This window comes from Naegleria lovaniensis (genome assembly GCF_003324165.1).
Source record: "Naegleria lovaniensis strain ATCC 30569 chromosome Unknown tig006, whole genome shotgun sequence".
Classification (NCBI taxonomy): domain Eukaryota; phylum Heterolobosea; class Eutetramitea; order Acrasida; family Naegleriidae; genus Naegleria; species Naegleria lovaniensis.
The window spans coordinates 72,301-94,056 of record NW_025407828.1 but is presented as its reverse complement, the minus strand read 5'-3'; the positions used below and the strand labels follow the sequence as shown (position 1 = coordinate 94,056).

At 37.4% G+C, this 21,756-nt stretch overlaps 10 protein-coding genes across 10 annotated transcripts; 1 reads left to right on the top strand and 9 right to left on the bottom strand.

The window, feature by feature from the left end:
- Positions 1–100: 100 nt before the first annotated feature.
- Positions 101–1,441, bottom strand: C9374_013275 (uncharacterized protein; the record flags this gene model as incomplete). The annotated part of the gene is made up of 1 exon (XM_044689133.1): positions 101–1,441. One exon carries the CDS (start codon positions 1,439–1,441, stop codon positions 101–103), a length of 1,341 nt encoding a protein of 446 aa, XP_044553684.1.
- Positions 1,442–1,628: 187 nt separating this feature from the next.
- On the bottom strand, positions 1,629–2,282 carry C9374_013274 (uncharacterized protein; the record flags this gene model as incomplete). The annotated part of the gene is made up of 1 exon (XM_044689132.1): positions 1,629–2,282. One exon carries the CDS (start codon positions 2,280–2,282, stop codon positions 1,629–1,631), a length of 654 nt encoding a protein of 217 aa, XP_044553683.1.
- A 137-nt stretch (positions 2,283–2,419) lies between these two features.
- C9374_013273 (uncharacterized protein) lies at positions 2,420–3,151 on the bottom strand (the record flags this gene model as incomplete). The annotated part of the gene is made up of 2 exons (XM_044689131.1): positions 2,420–2,751; positions 2,833–3,151. 2 exons carry the CDS (start codon positions 3,149–3,151, stop codon positions 2,420–2,422), a joined length of 651 nt encoding a protein of 216 aa, XP_044553682.1.
- Positions 3,152–3,361: 210 nt separating this feature from the next.
- Positions 3,362–5,612, bottom strand: C9374_013272 (uncharacterized protein; the record flags this gene model as incomplete). The annotated part of the gene is made up of 2 exons (XM_044689130.1): positions 3,362–5,464; positions 5,580–5,612. 2 exons carry the CDS (start codon positions 5,610–5,612, stop codon positions 3,362–3,364), a joined length of 2,136 nt encoding a protein of 711 aa, XP_044553681.1.
- Positions 5,613–5,813: 201 nt separating this feature from the next.
- Positions 5,814–8,348, bottom strand: C9374_013271 (uncharacterized protein; the record flags this gene model as incomplete). The annotated part of the gene is made up of 1 exon (XM_044689129.1): positions 5,814–8,348. One exon carries the CDS (start codon positions 8,346–8,348, stop codon positions 5,814–5,816), a length of 2,535 nt encoding a protein of 844 aa, XP_044553680.1.
- A 49-nt stretch (positions 8,349–8,397) lies between these two features.
- Positions 8,398–11,118, bottom strand: C9374_013270 (uncharacterized protein; the record flags this gene model as incomplete). The annotated part of the gene is made up of 7 exons (XM_044689128.1): positions 8,398–8,673; positions 8,733–9,941; positions 9,994–10,104; positions 10,152–10,270; positions 10,316–10,462; positions 10,515–10,650; positions 10,723–11,118. The coding sequence occupies 7 exons, from the start codon at positions 11,116–11,118 to the stop codon at positions 8,398–8,400; spliced, it is 2,394 nt and encodes a 797-aa protein (XP_044553679.1).
- A 138-nt stretch (positions 11,119–11,256) lies between these two features.
- C9374_013269 (uncharacterized protein) lies at positions 11,257–13,243 on the bottom strand (the record flags this gene model as incomplete). Its single annotated transcript, XM_044689127.1, has 2 exons — positions 11,257–12,753; positions 12,800–13,243. The coding sequence occupies 2 exons, from the start codon at positions 13,241–13,243 to the stop codon at positions 11,257–11,259; spliced, it is 1,941 nt and encodes a 646-aa protein (XP_044553678.1).
- Positions 13,244–13,377: 134 nt separating this feature from the next.
- On the top strand, positions 13,378–17,094 carry C9374_013268 (uncharacterized protein; the record flags this gene model as incomplete). Its single annotated transcript, XM_044689126.1, has 1 exon — positions 13,378–17,094. The coding sequence occupies one exon, from the start codon at positions 13,378–13,380 to the stop codon at positions 17,092–17,094; it is 3,717 nt and encodes a 1,238-aa protein (XP_044553677.1).
- Positions 17,095–17,240: 146 nt separating this feature from the next.
- Positions 17,241–19,232, bottom strand: C9374_013267 (uncharacterized protein; the record flags this gene model as incomplete). The annotated part of the gene is made up of 5 exons (XM_044689124.1): positions 17,241–17,481; positions 17,564–17,649; positions 17,763–18,218; positions 18,394–18,414; positions 18,468–19,232. 5 exons carry the CDS (start codon positions 19,230–19,232, stop codon positions 17,241–17,243), a joined length of 1,569 nt encoding a protein of 522 aa, XP_044553676.1.
- Positions 19,233–19,416: 184 nt separating this feature from the next.
- On the bottom strand, positions 19,417–20,881 carry C9374_013266 (uncharacterized protein; the record flags this gene model as incomplete). The annotated part of the gene is made up of 3 exons (XM_044689123.1): positions 19,417–20,148; positions 20,221–20,329; positions 20,496–20,881. The coding sequence occupies 3 exons, from the start codon at positions 20,879–20,881 to the stop codon at positions 19,417–19,419; spliced, it is 1,227 nt and encodes a 408-aa protein (XP_044553675.1).
- Positions 20,882–21,756: the final 875 nt, after the last annotated feature.

The following is a 21,756-nucleotide window of genomic DNA, read 5'->3' as shown; positions in this document are numbered from 1 at the left end:
GATGCCTTAACACGAGATGGTGAATTATATCTGTAAGTGAATTGCCAGTTTGAAATGCTCTCACCAATTTTGAAATCTGAGAAAAATTTGAGAGTACACCTTAATAATAATCACCGTCATCATCGTCTTGTTCGTCGTCATAGTATTGCTCACCATCATCATAATATTGGTTTCCTCCATAGTCATCTTCGTCATAGTATTCGTCATCATCGTCATCCTCTTCTTCGTCAGGATAATCGTTATTTGGATTTCCTGAAGCGTTAGAGTCTTCAGAGTCATATTCGTCGTCATTGTCAAATAATCCATCATCCAATGTGTTTTCGAGCCATAATTGATCATCAAAACTTTCAAATCTCAAAACTGCGTTTGCATGAGGTTGTTCGTCATCATCTTGCATGTCATTGGTTGTTTCAACAGTGTAGTAATCAATTTCAAAATCGTCGTCCTCTGCTTGTTCAAGTTTTCTCAATTCTTCAAGTGAATCATTTCCGTAAGCTTGCTTTAATAGAGACTCATAAGGAGAGAGCAATTCCTCAGTGGTTTTCTTTTCTTTTGCTTGAACAAACCCAAATTCCACAATTTCCTTATCACCTTCTCGTCTCTTCTCGTTAATTCTAAGCAAACGTTTTTGTTTGAGCGATTCTTGATGACTCTTTAATCGATCGGTTGTTTTAGATTTGCTGTCAATCGTGGCGATTTGTTTCAACGAAGCAGAGTGAGTTTCTTGTTTTTTCTTTTGATTACTTTCATCTTTTAACAAGGTAAATTTGAAGAGTGACACATTAGGACTAATTGAAAAATCATGATCCTTCTTTTTCTTTGATGACTCTCCTGATAGATTGGTATTAGCCAAATGCTTTTCCAAATCCGAAATTTTAGTCTTCTTCGTTTGTTGAATCGAAGGAATATAAAATGTTTCAATCGGCTCCTCATTTCTTTTTCTTTTAATGCAAAAAACTTTTGAAAGGCCATCATTATGTTCTGGAAGGACCGTAGTAGTACTTGGTTGTAATGGTTCCTGTTGTTGTTTTCTTTTCTGTGCTGATTTGGCTTTAATTCTTTTCGGATGGTCTTGTTCCAAGGTTGTTGAAGAAGACTCTGACGAAGTGTATTGATAAGAAGCTATGGGTGGACATGCAAAAGGTGTTGGTTTTGAATAATCAATTTCTTGTCTGTACTTTAACCAAAAAGACATGTCGTCGAGTGTGAGTCCCGGAGGCATCTTGATGGTACTGTTACTAGTACTACTCGTATTGAAATGATTGGATGATGATCCTGTTCTCAATTTAGAATCCAATGTATCAAAGAGATGATTTAAAGCTTGAGCCTTTTCTTCAAATTTTGGTTGTTGTTGTTGTTGTTCTGATGATGATTGTCCATTTACTTCCGACATGGTCTTAGTGTCCTGATCCTTTCCGAAACTTTCAGAGGTTTGAAGCATTTTTTTTTAAATTTCTTCCTCTTCATCAACTTCAACGCGTTCGTGTTCTTTTCATTCTTGAGATGAAACTTGGATGTCACCTTAGTTGACGAATAGAAGAACCAGATGAAAATTTTCTTTATGAAATAATTTATTTTCACCTTAAATTGAACTAATTTCAAATGAATTCAAATGGAACACTGTTGAATCATTCCATTGTTTCCTTAATTTTGGGTCTTTCCAACTGTTTAATCACTCGACATGGATTTCCAGCTGCCACCACATAGGGCGGAACATCTCGTGTCACCACCGATCCACTTCCGATGGTACTTCCTTCTCCGATGGTCACTCCCGGATTGACAATCGCTCCACCTCCAATCCAAACATAATCTCCAATCGTAATGGGCTTTCCATACTCCATTCCACTTTGTGTTCGTTCGATTGGATCTGTGGGATGAGTAGCCGTATAAATTTGAACATTTGGACCAAACATGACATTCTCTCCGATTCGAATTTCACACACATCCAACATGCAACAATTAAAATTGGCATAAAAGTTTTTTCCATAATAAATATTCGAGCCATAATCGCATCGGAATGGAGGTTCAATGTAAGAATTCTCACCGTGATGGCCCATAAATGTTCGACAAAGCGCTTCTCGGAATTCAGAAGGAGATTCTTGTTGTTCCGAAAGGTTGTTGAAGGGATGTAAGAATTCTTGACGACATTGACGACGAGCCTGTACGAGAGAAGGATCCATGGCATTGTACATTTCACCTGCGAGCATTCGTTGCCATTGTTCGGAGGTTGGTTTTGCAACTTGTGAAGTTGTTTCTTGTTGTTGATGTTGTTGTGGATTCATTTTGTTTTGAAAACAATCTTATAGAGATGGAAAGAGAATGAAACAAGGTTTGTCAATGTCGTGTTCCCTTAGACCATACACGTGTTTTTTTAGTGTTCCATTTGGTTTACAATGTACGTCTAAAACAAGCATTCAACTCAAACACTGCGTGTAGACTTTCCCAAATACTTGGCCACTGCAGCAATGATCAATGGACGACCATATACCACTTGATTCGCCACTGCAGTTGGAATCCATCCATTCGCTGAAGCTTGTCCCTTAAACACCACTTGTAAATCTCCATGTTCCGTTTCCACGAGTTCATGATACGAAAAGATGTTCGTTCCACGAACGCCGTGCGATGTCGCCAAATCAGAAGTGTAGGAACCATCGACAGAGGTAGTTACCACGATGTAACGATTTGAAGAGACTTGATCATCATGATGGATGTGTAAACAAATGATGAAATCTCGATCACTCACCATCATGTCTTTTTGATCATCATTTCAACAAGATTTTCATCCACAGCTATTGTGATTATTCTATCGAGAAATAATTCAAGAAAACTTACTGGGAGAAGCACCAATGTAATACCGAATGGAATAATGACCATCTTGATCTTCAAAAGAATCCAATTCCACATATTCTTTTGCTTTTGGATCTAATAACACCCAAGTCTTTAACTCGGTGGTTTGAATGACTTGTAAATATTCGGCAGCTGTGCACTTTTCAATCACGAGTTGACCCATCACCACTGTTCCATTGGGATCTTCACAACTACTAATGACGACGTGATCTTTTTGTTCGTAGAATTTGAATTTGTCTGGAGTGAAACTTTGTGCAAGAGTGAGAGCTTGTTGCCACTTTTGTTTGATCTCTTGTTTGTTCATCTAGGAATTAATGAGAAAGAAATGTTTTTTTAAAACATGGAATCATCAAAGAATTCAAGCTGGTTCGTGTGCGGATTGATTTTTGCAAAGTAAGGAAAGAATGCGCTCCGTCCTCGGGTAACCTCCAGTACATCATTCCCGAGATGGTTTCGCAAAGTGCGGATCCTTTCCATGTTTAATAATTGTTGTATTTTATGATACAATGGAGTGTTATTTCATTTCTGCCAATTCAAAGAGATCCATTCTCTGGAATGTTGGCGTACTTAACACACTCATATCCATTTCCTTTTTGTTTTGTGAAAAGTTTGAAAATGGAGAGGGTGTGGCTGCAAGTTCATCCAAAGTTTTTGCATAATGTGGAGTGGGTTGTGGAGAAGCATGATGATGCTTGAATGGTTTCTTCGTGGGTTGTTGAAAACTTGTGGTTGATGGCACACTCATGGATTGGCTGTTGTGGTGATTTGAAAGTAAGGCGAGGGGTTTTCTCGAAGCAGTAGTAGTGGCATTGGAGTGTTGTTGGTAGGGTTTGTTAGGTGTTGAATGGAATGCTTTTTCAAGAGTGGTCTTGACAACGCCAACGTTCTCATTGTTGATGTGTGAACTACTACTTGTAGAGGCAGGGACCACATTCAAGGATGATGGAATGTAAGGGTTGTTGACGAGTACTGCATTCGAATTGATGTTGGAAGTGTTGGGAGCTGTAAAGGTGTTAACAACCCTAAGAGTTGGCTTTGTTGGAATGCAAGCTGGTTTCACTTGTTCTTGAGATAGTTGTGGTTGGAACAATGTACGATCATTGGCTGTCTGCAAGTTGGCATGGTTGAATGCCGTCACAGCAGTGGCTGGTGGTTCATTCACCGAAACCTCAGATGAATTCAAAGCCTCCTCCTCTCCTCCGTGTTGAGACTCATTCATGCTTGGACTTCCATAGCTTAGTTGACGTGTTGGAGTTTCTTGCTCAGTATTCGATTTTGGTGAAATGGTTGCATAGCTGGAATCAATTCTGGTCGAGGCAGTCTTCGATGAGGCGCTCAATGGTGGTTTTTCCGGTTCTCTAGCAGCACTGTAGTTGGATACGGATGAACACACGCTTTTCACATCGTCTTCACGAGCGTCCATGACGGCAGAGACGTTTGTAATTTGAGATGAATTGACCGAACTTCCTCCTAATACAGCTGTAATTCCCTTCTCCTTACCAAGCAGTTGTGACCGTTGTTCTTGATTTCTCTTTAAGGCTTTGACTAGAATTTTTAGTTTGTTGTTGTCCTTTTCCATGTTGTCAATGTATTCTTTAAGATTAGAGATTTCAGTATCTTTTTCTTGAATTTCTCTTCGAAGAGTTTCCAATTGTTGTAAGAGAGTCTTTTGCATAATCTTCTTGTTTTCTCCTTGGTTTGTGATTTGCTGCTCCAACTTGTTCAAATGGTCTTCTTTCAGCCTCAACGCTTCTTCCTTTTCCATCAATTTGAATTGTAGTTCCTTTTGTGAGTTAAGAATTGCATCCTTTTCGCCATTCAGTTGAGTGAGTTGTGAAATTCTCTCTTTCAATCGATTACATAATTCCTCTTCAGAGCTCTTTCTCTCTTCCTTTAGTAGTTTTATGACCTCTTCAAGCTCCTTTGTTTTGAGGGTCATTGTGTCTGACATTTCCCTCATTTGCACATTTTCAGATTTTAACTCGTTCAATTGTTTTTGATATTTAAAGTTCATGTCTGCAAAGGTATCAAGTTGCTCTCGAAGAGAACCAGTTTCATTTTCTGATGATTGCTTCAAGTCATCAAATCTTTTTTCTGCTTGCTCTCGCAATTCTCTCTCGTTGGCATAATCCTTCTCCAATATTTGAAATTGAGATCGGACGGACTCCAATTCTTTGCGTGTTTTTACAAGTTCTGAATCAGATCTTTTGAGAAGTGACGCCTTTTCCTTTAACATCTCAGAAACATTCTTGAGAGCAGACAATTCCTTATTTTGATTATCCACTAGAGACATGAGGTTTTCTTTTTGCATCTCCAACTCGGCAATTTCTTGTTTTTTAATTTCCAATTCATTCTCGAATGATTCCTTTTCCGAATGAAGTTGTTCCATCTCTGCTTGTACTCTCTGAAATTCCTCTCGGAGCTTTTGATTTTCGAGTTGATAGGCTCCAAAGTTATAGAATTGTTGAGCATCTTGTCCCGAAGCCAACTCGAGCGCTGTTTCTAAAGTTCGAATTTCTTGTTGTTGTTGTGTTATGATATTCGAGAGTTGAGTGTTGGTTCCTTCCAATATCTCGTTTCTCTCTTTGAGAGCGAGAACCTTCTTCTCAATAGATCCCTGTTGTATCAGGATATTTTGAATGAACGATCATGGCAATGTTTGTACAAATCAATTCCGACAAGTATTAGCAATGTAAAGAGCATGATGAGAGTTCCTTAGTAACAAGGCTTACCTTCTTATTAGTGGGCTTTGAGTTTGCTTGCATTTTTTTTATTTTAAATTTAATTTTAAACGTTTTACGTTGGCGGGAAAAATTTAGGGCATACCATCTTTCATAGTTGAATTGAAAGCGAAATGTTCTAGAGCTTCATAATCATTGTCGAAAGTTTCCGCCTGCATCTCAAGTCAAATGATCACAGTGACCAAAAAGAATTATGTTTTTCTGATCTTTCACAACGTCAAACATCTAATCAAAAAGATTAAAGGAATTTGAAGATGTTCCACAACTGCTACTACTACTGCTGCTACTACTGTTTCTGAATGGGAAAGATAGGACCCCTCCGCCACTTGATTGATTTGAGCTACTCACACTTGTCTGGGAGTGTGGAGAAGTTGATGTTTGTACTGGTGGTTGAGGTTGCTGCTGTGGTTGAGGGAACGGATAGGCCGTTCCAACTCCACTACCATACATGGATGGATAATTGAACCCAAATGGATTATAAATCACATTGATGTTTGGTGCTACATTATAACCTCCCAGGAATGAAGGAACTCCACCCCAATTGCTTTGTGAACCAACAGGTGGTCGATTCCAAGCGTCATTGTTGGAGGAAGTGCTTGTTGTTGACTGTGCTGAACCAAAGATAGAGTCAAACACAGAAGGTGTTGAGCTCTGTGCTGTATTGGGTGTGGTGGTATTCTTGGGAGGTGAGCTTAAAATTTTGCTCATCAAGGTTGATTTCTCAATGAGAGGTGAGCTCATTCCATTGTTGGTGGGTGTGGACATTCTTTGATTGAACAAGTGATCATTGTTGTCATAGGCATTCATTCTAAATGGAGATTCTATGAAATTGCTATGCAAGAGTGGGCTTGTCACATTAAGCTTTGCCAACGATGATGGACTTTCGTTTTTAGTCTCGGGAAGAGCGGTGTCTGATTGCCAAATGTTATTAGTGCCAGTGGTAGAAATTTGTGTAGTTGAAGGTGGTGGAGTCATGCTTTGGACAGGTCGATCCTTCTGGTGAGAGACGTCTGTCATGTCATCATCATTGAGGATGAGATCATCACCATTGTTTAACTCGGCCAAAATGTCACCATTTAACATGATACTTTCATCGTCATCTTCAATGGGATTGGTCGAGAACGTTTTGCTCTTCTCGTGATAAAATAGTGGAATGAGTGTGTCGTTCACAAGTTCATTCTTTTGCTTGTCAAATAATTGAACAAGGGATTGTTTGAGAGCAGAATTCTCATTTCTAGTTGTAAAGGTTCCAAGATTACCATTCAAGGGACTATATCCTAACACTTCTGTGTAGAATGTATTTTCCTCTGTATGCTTTGATAGCTCCTCATCGTTAACAATTCTCGAAAATAAATGGCAAATTACTTGACACAAGTTCTCGTTTTCATGCAAATATTTTGCTCTGTTTTGAAGGAAATATTCAATATAGAGAACGAGTGAGGCATAAATATCCTCATAAGATGTAATTTGTTGGTTGTCACAATAAATATCGACCAATTTAGCAAAGAACATCTCATTGAATACCTTTGAATAGAAGGAAGAGTTACTTTTCTGATCAACAAATAAATTCATAATGGTGGCTTTCAACAAATAATTAGTGTCATTTCTTGGAATCTCATTGAAGCAATCGTTAATAATTAATGTCGCATTATCATCTTCTAACTCCGGTATTGGGGTTATTTGTTGAAATAACTTGCCATGCAAAGTCAGCAAGTGATAACTACTCCTTCCTTGCATTTTTGGAACATTATTCTTGAATAACAAAATAATATTATCCTTGGTGCATGAAAATGGTCTATGGATGGAACCTAAACTTCTGTAATATCTATAAAGTGCAAGGAAAATATCATTGTTATATGTAGAAATAACAGCTAATTGATTCCAAGCATTTCCAAAATCTCTTGAAAGTTGTAGGGCCTTATTGTAGTACTTTTCACTTTTTAAGAAATCAGCGGGTTTGTTGTTCAACAATAGAGCTTTGTAGCGAAATAAATCTCCACGTTGAATGAGCACCTTTTCCTTTTGAAACAATTCTGTTAATTTCTTGTAAAATTCTTTGTATTCGTCAAGTCCAGTGTTGAGAAATTTGAGATAGATGTCCTTTCTTTCTTTCAAGATTGTGTTTCTTCGGAACAAATCGATGACTCTGTAGTAAAACATTCTCCAAATATGAGAAATGACGTCATGTGTTTTGTCGTACTCTGGATCCTGAAGAGTGATATTGTGATATTGCTCAATACAACGTTTTCTAACACTACAAAAATCTAGCATGGTGTCGGTTGGCACATTCACTCCCTCAATGCTCTCGATAATATTCTCCACTTTTCCTTCATCCGACAAGAATTGAAGATATCGTTCTTCAATTTGTTTAATGATAGCCAGCTGAGGATGGGTTTTGCTTTTTTCATTTCCCGATGATGCTGTTGCCGATTTTGATGCAGGATTGATCAATATTTTGGGAGCAAATTCGGTTGTATTGTTCCAATGTGATGATCTGGTTGGAAGATGATTCGACAATTTTGCTCTCTCATTAATGTTGTGGTTATTATTGTTCTTGTTGTTTGATTGTTGATTGTTTATCGTCGGACTATATCCTCGTTGCTGATTGGTATTGTTACTCAAGGATTTTGCGTTTGATGCCGATAACGGCAAGTCGCTTTTTCCTCCTCGAGCAGAATTTTGTCCAGCATGAACCACCATCTTTCGATTGGAAGCAGCACTGGAACCCGAACGCGGAGGAAGCGATTGGGCTGTTGGCATATTTTTTAAATCTATTTTTATGATTGAAAATTATTTTTTATGAAGTCATTCATTGCGAAGAACTCTGCAACATGTCCAATACGTCAACGATGACTGTATTCCATTCTTTGATGTCTTGTGTCGAGGAAAATTTCATGTGAATATCTCCAATGCTTGTGTTAGAGATGGATAGGATATATTCAGAGTCGTTCTTGATGAGAGTGGATTGGGTGGAGAGTGAGATGAGCTGTGGAGTGATGGATTTGATGGTCTTATAAATCTTAATTTGGGGGGTTTTGTATCCAATGACCAGCCATCGCTTTTTCCACACATCCTGACTAGAGTTCTGGATAGAGAAGATGTCACATATGCCATCAGAACCATTTGAAAAAAGATAATACTTACAGAACTTTTCGACAGAATGAAAACTTGGCCGCATTTCACCATTTCACTACCGATAATTTCCTCTTCGTCATCCAGAGAATCATTTAAGGTTTTTTGCTGCTTCTTGAATCCCCCTTTTAGTGGTACTACAACCTTTCCTCCATGGAGGGATGATGCTGATAGGCCATTCTTGATAGGGTCTGTTGTATTGGTGAGAATTTGCAAATCTTGATCTGTGTCACCTACAACTTGTCTCGATTGTGAATTTCCTTTTAAAAAGGCTTCAAGCTCATTCTTGATACTTTTGTTTTGTTCTTCCAACATTTGAACGTAATCCTTGAGTTCTTGGGCTGAAAAGTTAATTTCGAGTTCGCTGACATCTTTTTCTGAAATTTTAGAAAGGGCATCATACTGTATTTCTTGTTCGCTTAGTTGCTGCCCGGATAGAATTTGGTCCATGTAATCACGAATCTCGCTCGATGCATTCGCAACCATCTCTTGGATTTCGCTTCTATCCATTTTAATCCTCATTAATTCGTCCAACACAATGTCAACCGCTTTGGAGTACTTTCCAGTGTTGTCTATATCAGAAATTGATTCCAACCGAACTTCTGGGTTATTTAAATCCATTGGAGTGCTACCAATCAAAGTTGGTGAAGTTGATACTTGCTGATTAGAAATTTGCTGTTTGAGAAGTTGGTTATCAGATTGCAATTCTGAGCATTGTTTCTTGTACTCAACTAGCTCTGATATAAGGGATGAAGTCTTTTCGCCCATCGCAATATTTAGCTGCTCGTGCTTTCCTTTCATCAAATCTAACTCTCTCCTTAATTTTAAAATTTCTAGGTTGAGAGCTTCGATGCTGTCGTCTTTTTGTTGTGCTTGTTTTAAGAGCAAATTGTTGGCAAAGCTTAATTTTTCGTAATTCGTGTGTGAAGCTTTAAGTGTAACTAACTCAGCTTCTAACTGTATGTTCTTTGTTTTAAGACCAATAATTTCATTTCTTGCCAATGTCAATTGCTTTTTGTATTCTGTGTCACTTGTTTCAAAATTCACCTTTGGCTTGTTTTTAATACTATTTGCAGTTAACCCAAACCTCAGGGTGGAAATTGTTTCATCTTCGTTTAAATTGCTCGGCGAACAATTAATCATTAATGTAGTTCTTGTATTTCCACCTAATGCGTCTTGTAATAGTTTTGTCAATTTACTTTCTCTATAAGGGATATGAGGCTACGCAATTATTGCTTATCAACAGAAAATTCTGAAAAATGACACCACTTACATTTTTTTCTGTAAGAGCACTGATGACCTTTGCTAGGGTTGCTAAGCTTTTGTTGATGGTTTTTGCCTCTTCCAACCGTAAGCCAGTGGCTTCAGTCTTACAAACTTTTTCCTATCAACTCGGTAAATAATAAAACTCATTTCAAAAGTTGTACTTACACTACCAGCCAAATCTACAAGATAAAGCTTGGAGCTTATTTTTTGACCTTTCTTAGTGTCATGCTGTGTCACTGTAACAGAAAAGATCGTGTGACTTCTGCTACTATCTCTATTCATTTCTAAATGGATGGTAATCATTAATCATCACTACAATCAAAACCTACTCGTAGACGATATTTTTTTGTTTTTGCAGCCAATTTTCATTAGGCGTAACACTTCTTCCTCACTTGAAACATATAATTCAGACAAATCCTCCACATAAAAAGTCTTTTCGCTCGTGTCTTCCTTCACAGCCAAATTTTGTTTTGAGGCTGAAAACATAAACCGATTCACCTCAAAATGTATAATGTCACTAACACTTACGCTCAAATAAATCAAAAATCTTCTCCATATAAATTTCAAAAAATGATACTTTTACAGTAAATTCAATATTTTCCGGAGACTGGTCGATCGCTTCGAATAGTGTACAAACAATCCTAGGTGCAATTCCACGTTCTTCCTGTAAATTTAAAGTTATTGTTGTTGTCAAAATAAATTCTGAATATTAAGTGATGCAAGCAATAAAACGTACACTGTACGGATCTTTCGGAAGGTTCATCATGCTGTATGTTTTTCCTGACGAGGTTTGTCCATAAGCGAATATGGTACAGTTATAACCCTTGATAATATCATCAATGAGAGGTCTTCCTACCGTTTCAAACACTTCCGATTGAGATGTTCCTGCACCAAACACCTCATCATAAGAGAAGGTCAAGCCTTTGCTCGTTACTACAACGTTCTCTTGATCGGGTACATCCAAACACATTTTCCCTCCACTTTCCATCTCCAACAGTGGTCTCACCCTGCAAACCACTCGAACCTTACTTCCTTGAAGAGATATGCTCGAAGTTGGCGTCGGAAACATGTTGCTGCTCGTCGAGCCGGAACCAAACGAGGAGGCAACACTCGACAATGATGTATTCAACATTTTTTCTAAGGATTGGGATGGTGGTGTCATCTCATTTCAAAATTTCATCTCTCTACTGTCGATCTAATGATTCATTGGTTCAACCTCCTGGATCAGTCATGAATGAAGGCCTTGGTTCAACACCATGTCTGATCACACTCAAAGATATTCGTGTTTCTTTCTTTCTTCTGATTTGATGTGTTGGGTCCATTGTTTTTGAAGAGCTTGTTGTTGTGAGTACAATTTTGCCAGTCGCTCGCTTCTTTCTTTCTCTGTTTCTAAAGGAGGCATGACCACGACGTAATCAATGGACAGAATGAAACAAGCAGCTTCAGTGGCTGACTGAAACACGTTTCTCTTCACACTGCACGGTTCTAATACGGTGCTATTTCTGAGCTCTTGAGGAATGTCTCGAATGAAAGATTTTCCTGTGGACTCCTCTATTTTACAAATAGCAGAGGGTAACAAATTCATAATTGCGTTCTTGTACAAGTTAAGGCCATAGTATTGGTATGATTCTCCTTTTTCATGGAGAGAGGATAAGGTGTCAATGACCTTTGAAGCATTTAGTCCTGCATTATCACACAAGATAAACACCAACTCCTCCAATGCTGTTGCGTAGTGTCTCAAACCTTCAATGATAGAAAGTGCTTGCTCATTAGTTGTTGATAATGAGCACTCGTTACAATACTGTTTCAGACAAGTTTTTAGATAGAGTTCTGTGGCTCCTCCTCCAAGATGGCAAACTGGAACATGAACAATATTCTCAAGAATACACAGAGCGTCATGCATACTTCGCTTTGCTTCTTCTAAAATATTTTCCTCTCCTCGAAGTACTACTGTAATTCTTTCATCACTGCCAACACACTGAAGACCAGAAAGAACACAATAAAAATCTTCTCCAATGCATTTCTCTTCGAAGAGATTACATGATCCATATACAGGGAGAATTTCATGTGTAGAGTTTAGCAGCGTTTCTAAATCTTCCAGTGATGAAATGATTACTCCTCCAAGAGATTTTACAATACTATTGAGTGTTGCTTCATCAATTCGTCCAATTGACGTCAAGCCATGCTGAGTAAAGTATTGAGTAGCAATGTCTCCAATGGTTTGAAGATTTAACACAATATCGCAGCCTGTCTTCACAATTGTCTCCAGCTTTTTGTTTAACAATTCCCATTCAGTTTCCATAAAATTATGATATGAGCTAGGATCATTAATAACAATTCTAGCAAATTCTTTTTGTTGTTTAAGCTCTAACTCATGGTTCAAGATTAAAATTTTTGGGTTCTCGATTCGTTTTTGTTGTTGTTCATAGCCGGCATAGTAAAAAGTTCGCTTAAAACAAATCCCATTTAGTAAAAATGAATCTTGAATTGAACCTCCTGGAATTCCGCAAAACAATAAATTACGTCGTGTGAAGAGATGTTGTTCCGATCTGTTACTAGCTTCTTTTCTCTGTTGAATTTTTCTTAATTGCACATATGCATCAACTAGTAATTGTGAAAAGAAAAAGCTCATATTTTTTAACACCTTGCTGTTGAACGGAATTTTAACTATTTCTACAAGCACATTAATAGCTTGCTCAGATATCTCGGACAAGTCGAGGCATAATTCAATTTGTGACAATTTTCTAGTAATAAATTGATGCCCTAGCTAGCAGCAAGATATAGAAAAATTGAATTCAATTCCAAAAACTCACCCTAAAGCTTTGAATAATACTATGTGGACTGAGCCCTAAAGACATTAGTCGTCTTGCCTGTTTCAGCAAGGCGCATGTTAATAACACCACGCTCGTAGTGCCATCCCCAACTTGTGAATCCTGTGTTTCACTAATGTTCACCAGTAAGTCAATCACAGGCTCCGTACTGAACGCCCATCGTATGGTTTCATCTTTGGACATTTTACCCGGATTACTTAATTCCGAATTCTTTTTGATTTTCTTTTTTAAATATTTCAAAATCGTTGCACCGTCATTGGAAATGATAATTTGTCCAGTTTCACTCTCACAAAATAATTTATCTCTTCCAAATGGCCCATACGTGGTTTTTAGAATGTTTCCGATGGTGAGAGCAGCTTCAATATTGTCCAGAACCACCGTGGTACCACTTTTTCCACCAGCAATCACGGCTTGTGGATTTTGCATTTTTTTTATGATGACGCTTACCTTGTTTTACTAATGAGTAAGCCAATATTAAAGAATATTATTACATGTTTGGTGATTCCAAGAACAAAGATTGCAGATTCGCAAAGGCTAAGGTCCATAAAACGTTAAAAAAAATGCCTTACTTGTACAGCAACAGATCGAGAAGCAGAGAGGAAGATGATGATGATGAGGATGAAGAAAATGAAGAGGACGAAGATATTGAGGAGGACGCTCAGCAGGAGGTCGATGATCAAGAAGAAGAAAATGAGGATCATCATAACGAGGAACACTTAGAGCAGGATCAAGATGAAGGTGAGGTGGAAGAAGAGCTGGATCAAGACAGGGAGGAAGAAGGGCATACTGAAAATCAGGAGGATGAAGAACAAGAGTTTGATGAAAAGCTTGAGGAGATGAAAGAGTTGGAAAGTGAAGTATTGAATGCGATAGATAGTGTTCCGACTTTATATTCTCAGCTAAAAACAAATCATATCACTATTGTAGCTCAGTCTTTAATTCACGGAACACACATTGATGATCTTAATGAGCTTACAGAGCATTATGATACTCTTTCTGATGCTTTATCTAAATTGGTTGCTTTTAATTATCAAGAGTTTAACAAATCCATCAGAAATTTCTCCGACATTTTGGCAGAGCTGACTGAATCACAGAAGAAAATCCAACAATTAAGAAACGAAGTTAGAAACACAAAATCTTGTCTTACTTCCCATGCAATAGACCTTTCCTCGCTATACACGAATTACCTTCAACATTCTGAGTATCTAAGAATTCTTAATATTATTCACCAAGTCAAAGAGGTACCAGAAAAAATAGCGTTCCTTATTGAAAAAAAACACTTTTCAAACGCTATCAAGCTCATTCAACGAAGTTGCTCGTTTCTCAAAAACAGTGAGGAGTTGAAATTCATCAAAGGACTCGAGGAAATTAGGAGTCAAATCAAAAATTACGAGAAAAAATTGCCCGAGTTGATGATAAATGTTCTCACCACACACTTGTACAGCGTGGACGTAGAAAAGTGCAAAGTTGATGCTAACAACATCATATCTTTCAAGGAGACAAATATTCAACCAAACCATCAAAGACCTGCGTCCATCAACAACGAAATAATTCGAAAGGAAATTGATAGACATGAATATAATCGGAAACTTGGAAGAGCAATCTCTTATGAAAATGAATTTGGAGTCTATGCGAAAACTCCCAATCTATTCGATTTTGATGTTGGCACGGATCTGTCATTTGATCCCGAGCAAGACAGCAATTATTTCTTGTCCATGCTAATTGACGGATTGGATACGTTAGGCAAGCTTTCCCTTCTTCAATCAAGAATGGTTCATAGCTTGCAATTTGACATTAGATCTCTTATAGAGAAACACATTCTTGATTTTGTCTCTCAGATGAATGAAACGAGCGTTGGTTCAAAAAGCAAACCCGACCCTTCCAAAGACCATCACAAAATAACCAATTCAAATCGCTTGCGAGAAGTTCCTTTTATTACTGCAATGATACAAGGGAAAACTCTGCAAAAGTTGTTTCAGAAAATATTTGACAACATTGTTAATCTCTTGAAAAAATATAATTTCATGATTGGAATAATGGAGCTGAGAGCTGCCAGCCTTGATTTTAGCAGTTTGTCACAAAGTAGTGACTTAATTGCAACTCCTTTGGATATCAAAGTTTCCAAACCCGTTTTGACAAAGATTAAGGAAGCAGTCAAACAAAAATTAGAACATTTGAAAAGCGCCAATCCCAAATCAAATGCCAAGGAAGTTCACAAATTGTATGCCACAACGCTTGAAGAATTGTTGAGCAACTTTTTGCAAACTAAATTAGAGGAAGATTTGTATGTACGAGATATTATCTCGCTGTTTGAGAATCAAATAGTCCTCAAAACAACACGACAAAACCTATCAGCAATCGAAACCGTAAAGGAAAAATTTGTACATTTAATAACGGAAACTGTCTCTGATTCCTCATGTCCACACACCTTCACGGCAACCTATGTATGGAAGACTGCTCAAGAGGAAATCAAAACGGTGCTGCGAGATTTATTTGGCCTCTCAAACATGTCTCTTTTAGGCGCTCCTGAAAAATCTAATAGCACTGATTCAACAAAGACCAAAGATTCGGGGGTTCCCACAAGCATAGATGATTTTTCTGTTTCTTTCAAGTATTCAAATAATATCGACGTTTATGAGCACTTGCAAGAAGAAAAGACAATAGATTCAAGCTCTATTATTTCTACTGCTCTTTCACGCCATTTTATACTTTCACCATATAACTTGCTTTGGGCTTACAAAGAAGTCATAGATTTCATTGAAAAGTGTAACAGCATTATTTTTGATGAGTCAGAATCGTCATCATCATCATCATCTGAATATACATCTCTTAAAGAATTTTGCGATGAGACAGTACGGCATTTTCTCTTGTCAATTGTTAGAAATGATTATAGAACAAAAATTAGCGAGCTTTTCAGGAAACATTCACATGCTTTCAGTAGTGTACACTTAAAGGATTTTAAAGTCCATGCTACCATTTTGAATACATTTGGTGCGACAAAGACTGTTTTTTACGGGTCTATGTGCTGCCTTAGATGGATTTATGAAACAATCAGCATCGCTAGAACAATTCCTGTTCAAAAACCAGATTTTTATGGAGTAGTAGAGCAACTGTTAAAGAGATATTTAGATGAAAACACTACATTTTTCGATTTAGCAATTTCTACAAGTTATTGTCAACAGATTTTGAAACAGTGTAGAGAAGTCTTACCATTTCTGATTAGCGAAGCTTTATTTGTCAGAGCACAACAATGGCGACCTCAGCAACTAAAACAGCCTCAGACTGATGTTGATCATATTCGAAGACTCTTTGAACAACACGTAGACGTTCCAATAAGAAATTTAGTTTTCGATCCATCTCGAAAGTCACACATCATTGACCGTACAAGTGGCTTTATTTCACTTGCAACGTTGAACAATACATTGGAATGGGTCTTGGAGAATATTTACAAGTTTCACTATGAAATTGTCCAAAATTTACCCTCATCCACAAAAATTCCACAACATAATAACGCGAAAACCAAACCACGAAGGCTATTAACCAACCCAAACACAGTGGTTGCCCTGTTGGCTAATTCAAGTTTTCAGATTGTGAAACATTTGGAAGATTATTATGACAAGATTGTTTCGATATATAATGACTGCTTACTTGCAATTAAGATTGATCTTCGAATACGATGCTTTTATTACATTGATAGAGGGTTTAGCGAGAACATCAAAGAAGCTGCCTATGATTGTGAAGAACAAATTGATTTACCGGAATCTTTTGTGGAAGAATTTAATAAGGATATGCATGGTATTCATAGAGCACTAAGTACTCATCTTTCAGAAGACAAGATGACCTATGTATTCGGAGGATTGGGCAAGTTTGTGTCCGATCTGTTAATTGGCACTCTTGTTTCACATTGTACTTCGAGCAAAGAGCCAACAATACCAAATTTCTCCAAGGTTGGTGTGGAAATTATGAAAAGAAATATTACAGCACTTCAGCAACAAATAAGCGCCATCACGCAAAAGCATGAACAGCATTTCAATTTTGCACTTGAATTTTACAATTTGCTGCTTTTGGAAAAGATTCAACTTTTGTATCATGTTAAATCAGTGACGAGATTTACCAAGCAACAATATCTAGCCGCTTTCAGAATCATCACTAGGAATCTTAGTGAAGAGGAGCGTAAAAAAGCTGAGAAAGACTTTGAAACAACTTTCCACAGAGCAACGATGGAAAGAAAGTCTGCGTCCTCTGCTTTGAAACTTGCTGGCAATGAAGATCAGTAATTCTGGTTGATTGCGATAATATGTTGAAGAATGGTCAGACAAATTGCTCACCTTTATCTTTACCTATGTACATAAATTACATCATAAATTAAATTTAATAGTATTAAGGACTGGTGGTGTAAAGTTGTTTTTTGGAGTTCACTTGCTCATTCAAAGTAATCGGCGGCATATTCCGGTTCTTGTTCTTTTTGTGTCAAAGTTTTCGAGTTTGGATCAAAAATGGTGGAATGATAAGTTGGAAGAGCTTTTTGTTGCAGTTTCTCACATTCGTCTGTGAAAAAGTGAAATTGAGCAAGAATTTCTTCTTTGAGTGTTCCTCTTGGGAAAACTTTTGTGAAAAATTCATGTTTCAGCAATTCACTTGCTTTTGGTCGTTGACTTGGATCTCTGTTGATATACATAATTATTGGATGCATCCATGTGAGATGACAGGTTTAGAACCTCATATTTCAAAAACACAACTACTTACTCTTTAAGACATTGAAGTAACAAATCTTTCAACTCGTTGGATACTGTTAATTCAGGAATAATCTTCTCTTGTAATAAGTGAAGATTCTTAAGAATAAAGTCAATCAAGCGGTATTCGCTGTATAGAGCTTCATTATCTGTTTCAGCGCTATCTGAGCTATCCGAGAGAATGCTTTTCCTAAATTCACGTTCCAACAAACATCAGGAGCGTGAGATCGTTTGTATGTTGGGTCTCCTCGAAGCATTTCAGGGCTGCAAAATGTTAAAGTTCCGACAACAGAATTCCTTGTTTGAGAAAATGTTTGACCTTTCTGAATTACTTTAGCTTCTCCAAAATCTGCAATTTTTATCAAATTGCCTGCCAAAAGGAAATTGTCACACTTCAAATCTCTGTGATATACATGTGTAGGTAAGTCTTCATGAATGTATACTAAAGCAGAAAAAAGTTGTTTGGCGTAGTCTTGTATGACATCTTCGGTGAGGCCTTTTCCAATTCGTTTCATAACGCTCTTCAGCGATCCTCCAAGCATTAATTCCATCATGATGTAGAAAAATTCTCCATGCTCATGATATCCATAACATTTGACAATGTTTGGATGATCCAGAGATTGCATGACTTGTATTTCTTTTTCAATTTTTTCCTTATATTCTTTTTGCTGTAAATATATTTGGAATAGGCAATGATGAAGCAGTAGAATGATTCATGCGATTACATTGTAAATGTTGACACAGCCGCAATGCAGTAAGTAACATGCGTTAAAAAGTAATAATAGTTGGATCATCGTTGACAAAGTATTATAGCCATCATGGTAACATGCCACAACAACATACCCCTTTAGAAACGTGAATCTTCTTGACAGCAAACGTCTTGGAATGAATTCTGTCATAAACCATTTTTACCTCACCAAAAGCTCCTGACCCAATACTTTCATTTCAATCCATCCCATCTGATCCTCGAACGATACCGTCGCTTGCTTGTTCTCTTCTAACCGTAATTTTACAGGTTTTGCTGACAGTTTTTGTTTGCACTTTTTAATATGATCCACGGACTCTGCAACAATATATTCGTCTACCCTCGGATCCAGCACGTCAAGTCTGACATTTGTATTTTGATCAATCTTATATATTGATTTGCACTTGTTGATAGCATCATCCAATGTTCCTCGTAAATTAATTTTGGTTATTCTATTCATATCTTTATATGCCACTAAACATTCCAATTCTTTTGGTGCTTTTACGGAGGCCTCTTCCGGCTCATCAATGACTCGAATCGTATCAAGAACTCTCTCAACGTCTTCTTCGCTGATTGGAGTTGGTGGTGATTTTCCTGATGAAGGAAATTGCGTTGGTGTTGAGCCGGCACTACCCGGCGATGTAATTGCTGTAGAGCCATGTTGTTGTTGTTGATGATGATGATGTCCGTTATGACCACTAGCAGCAGTATTACTACTCATCACGACGTGTCCCATATTACTCGTGCTACTGTTTGCACCTCCGGGACTTGTTAACGATGGAGAATTTACCGATGGTACTTTAAACTCTGGATCAAACACTCGAATATCTACATCATCCGCATCATTGGACGTGCTTTGTACCATGATGGTTTTATCTTTGGAAGATATATGAAAGAAGGGAAGACGAAATTTAGAGCCAGAACTTTTCTTGGTCATTTTTTTTTTTTCAACTGTGTGATGTTCATTCCACCTCAACAACAAACGCGAGTCCTCCAAACGTATGAGACTGATATGATTCATCACTATATATTCGATGGTCAAAAGATGCAGCAGCAGTTCTAAGGTAAGGACGAATCGAGCAAGGACAATTGATCAACATCTATGGAATTTCTTCAATTATTCATTGGATTGTTGGTTTGAGGGGGTTTACATATGAGGATGATGGTTCTTCTTTTTCTTTGGGATAGTAAAATTGATGAGCTTGTCGTATAGTGTCCATGATTTGCATGACTGAAAGTGTTTCATGATGTGGCATGATCGGGCTCTCTATTTTCTGTTCTCGCCACAATTCTAAAACATGCTTAATTTCATAGAAAAAGCCAGATCCTTCTTGATAATCATTTTCTTTTGGAAATTCATAGGTACGAGTGGATCCTTGTTTGATCACGGAAAAACTAGTGGGTCTGTGAAAACTATTGTGGACTTGAATAATACCATCACTGCCACAAATTTCTAAAATTCTTGAAAATTCATTGACAAAACTGCAATGAAACGTGGCATAGATGGGTTGGGAATTGTTGTAACCACTACTATCGAATCTCTCAAATTCAATCAAAGCACTGCATTGAGTATCGGTTCCAGTTTGTGAATCGATATTCATGAATGATTGAATTTTTGAAACTTTTCCACAACCAATTCCATTCACAATTTGAATGATGGATGAAATGCAATAAACTCCACAATCCAATAAAGATCCTCCTCCACTTTCCAACTTGTACAATCGATGATCTTTTGATGGTTGACGTTTAGCTCCAACAAATCCCAAGCTCACATTGATGTGAGTAATTTGACCAATTTCTCCATTTTTGATGAGTTTCATCATTTCTTGATTGGCTGGGAAAAATCTTGTCCACTATGATTTCAACATGTATTTAAATGTGAATTTCAATGATTTTCAGATGTAGTTGTTTCATCAAACACATACCATTCCTTCCATGAGAAATAAATTCTTTTGTTTTGCTAATTCAATCAATTCAGAAGCTTCTTTTGCATTGATTGTGAATGCCTTTTCACATAACACATTCTTACCATGTCTATGAGGAATGAATGTACACAATTATTAACACAGTGACAGATTTTTTAAACAGAATATCCGAAAATTAAATTCACATGTAACGCCCATTATTCCAAATGTCAAAATCATTGGTCATGACAATACCAATTCAAACTTTCCAGTAATATTCTAAAACAATGACTTACTCTAATGCCATTTTACAATGTTCATAATGAAGATAGTGTGGAGATGCAATATATACTATATCAATGGAATCATCATTGAAAAATTGTTCATAATCATCATAGGCTTTAATTTGATGTAATATTGAAGATGAATCCATTTCCGAGTTGCCATTCTTCTCTTTGGATGTCGTATTGCCAATAGTTGAGAAATGATTGGCAAATTGTTGTGCCTTTTCCAACTCTCTGGAAACAACAGCAACGACTTGAATTTGATGTTTCGGAAAGCCGTAATTGTTTTTGAGAAGCGATTCGGTGAAGGTGTAGGCGATCGCTCCTGTTGAGAAAATGCCAAATCGTAATAAATTATGAACGGTGGGGTCTGTCGTCGATAGATTTAAAGTTGACATTTTTTTTTTGTAAATTTAACTTTCTATTTCTTTGCGAAATTAAGAGTGACACAGAGCGCGTTTAACTCCAGCTAAAATTTGCAGGCCATGTGTCATTTTAATTTTGTAAAGATTTTAATTAGAATACGATCATATCAAAACAAAAAACGGATTGAGCAGTACTATCATTATCGGAACCAATAACCGAGGGACCTTACCGTCTTTCCGTATTTTGGATACCTCCTCACTGAAAAATGTTTCACCTTAATAAAAAAAATGAGAAGTATTTGTTTTATTTATCCCGTGGATGGCTGGAGGTACCATCTTGGAGAACGATTGTATTCCATGCAACGGCATAATGAACGACTCAGGGTACAGGGAGGACAAGGAACGAGGAGCGACGCATGGAATAGGTATGAAAGTGAAATAAAAACAAAGGCTGCTGCTTGGGGTGTTGTTGAAGAGGAATTTACCGAATCATTTCCTCGGTCGTTGGTGGAGGAATGTCGTTGTTTTAAAGATGAATAACAAGGAAAAGGAATTTGGCCAAAGATAAAACAGTGCAGCTACATTTCATTGTTCATTAGAGTTTTTGTTAGCGAACAACGGGCTGCAAGAGAGATTTTCCTTAGTGATGTTTAATAAACAATTATTTGTAGCTGACACGTGAATGAAACACCACATAAATATTGGTTCGTCATTATACGTTGCGTTACGTTGAATTGCCACTACCAGGGCCATAGGATTGGATTGAAGGCCCGTTCCCCTCGCGTCACATGATCGACAACGCTAGCTCACAAATATTTCTTTCACCTACTAACCACAACTCTTTCATTCAGTAGCCCATAAAAAGGGTTCAACAAATATATCGTCCTTATGAGTACAACGGTCGTTGT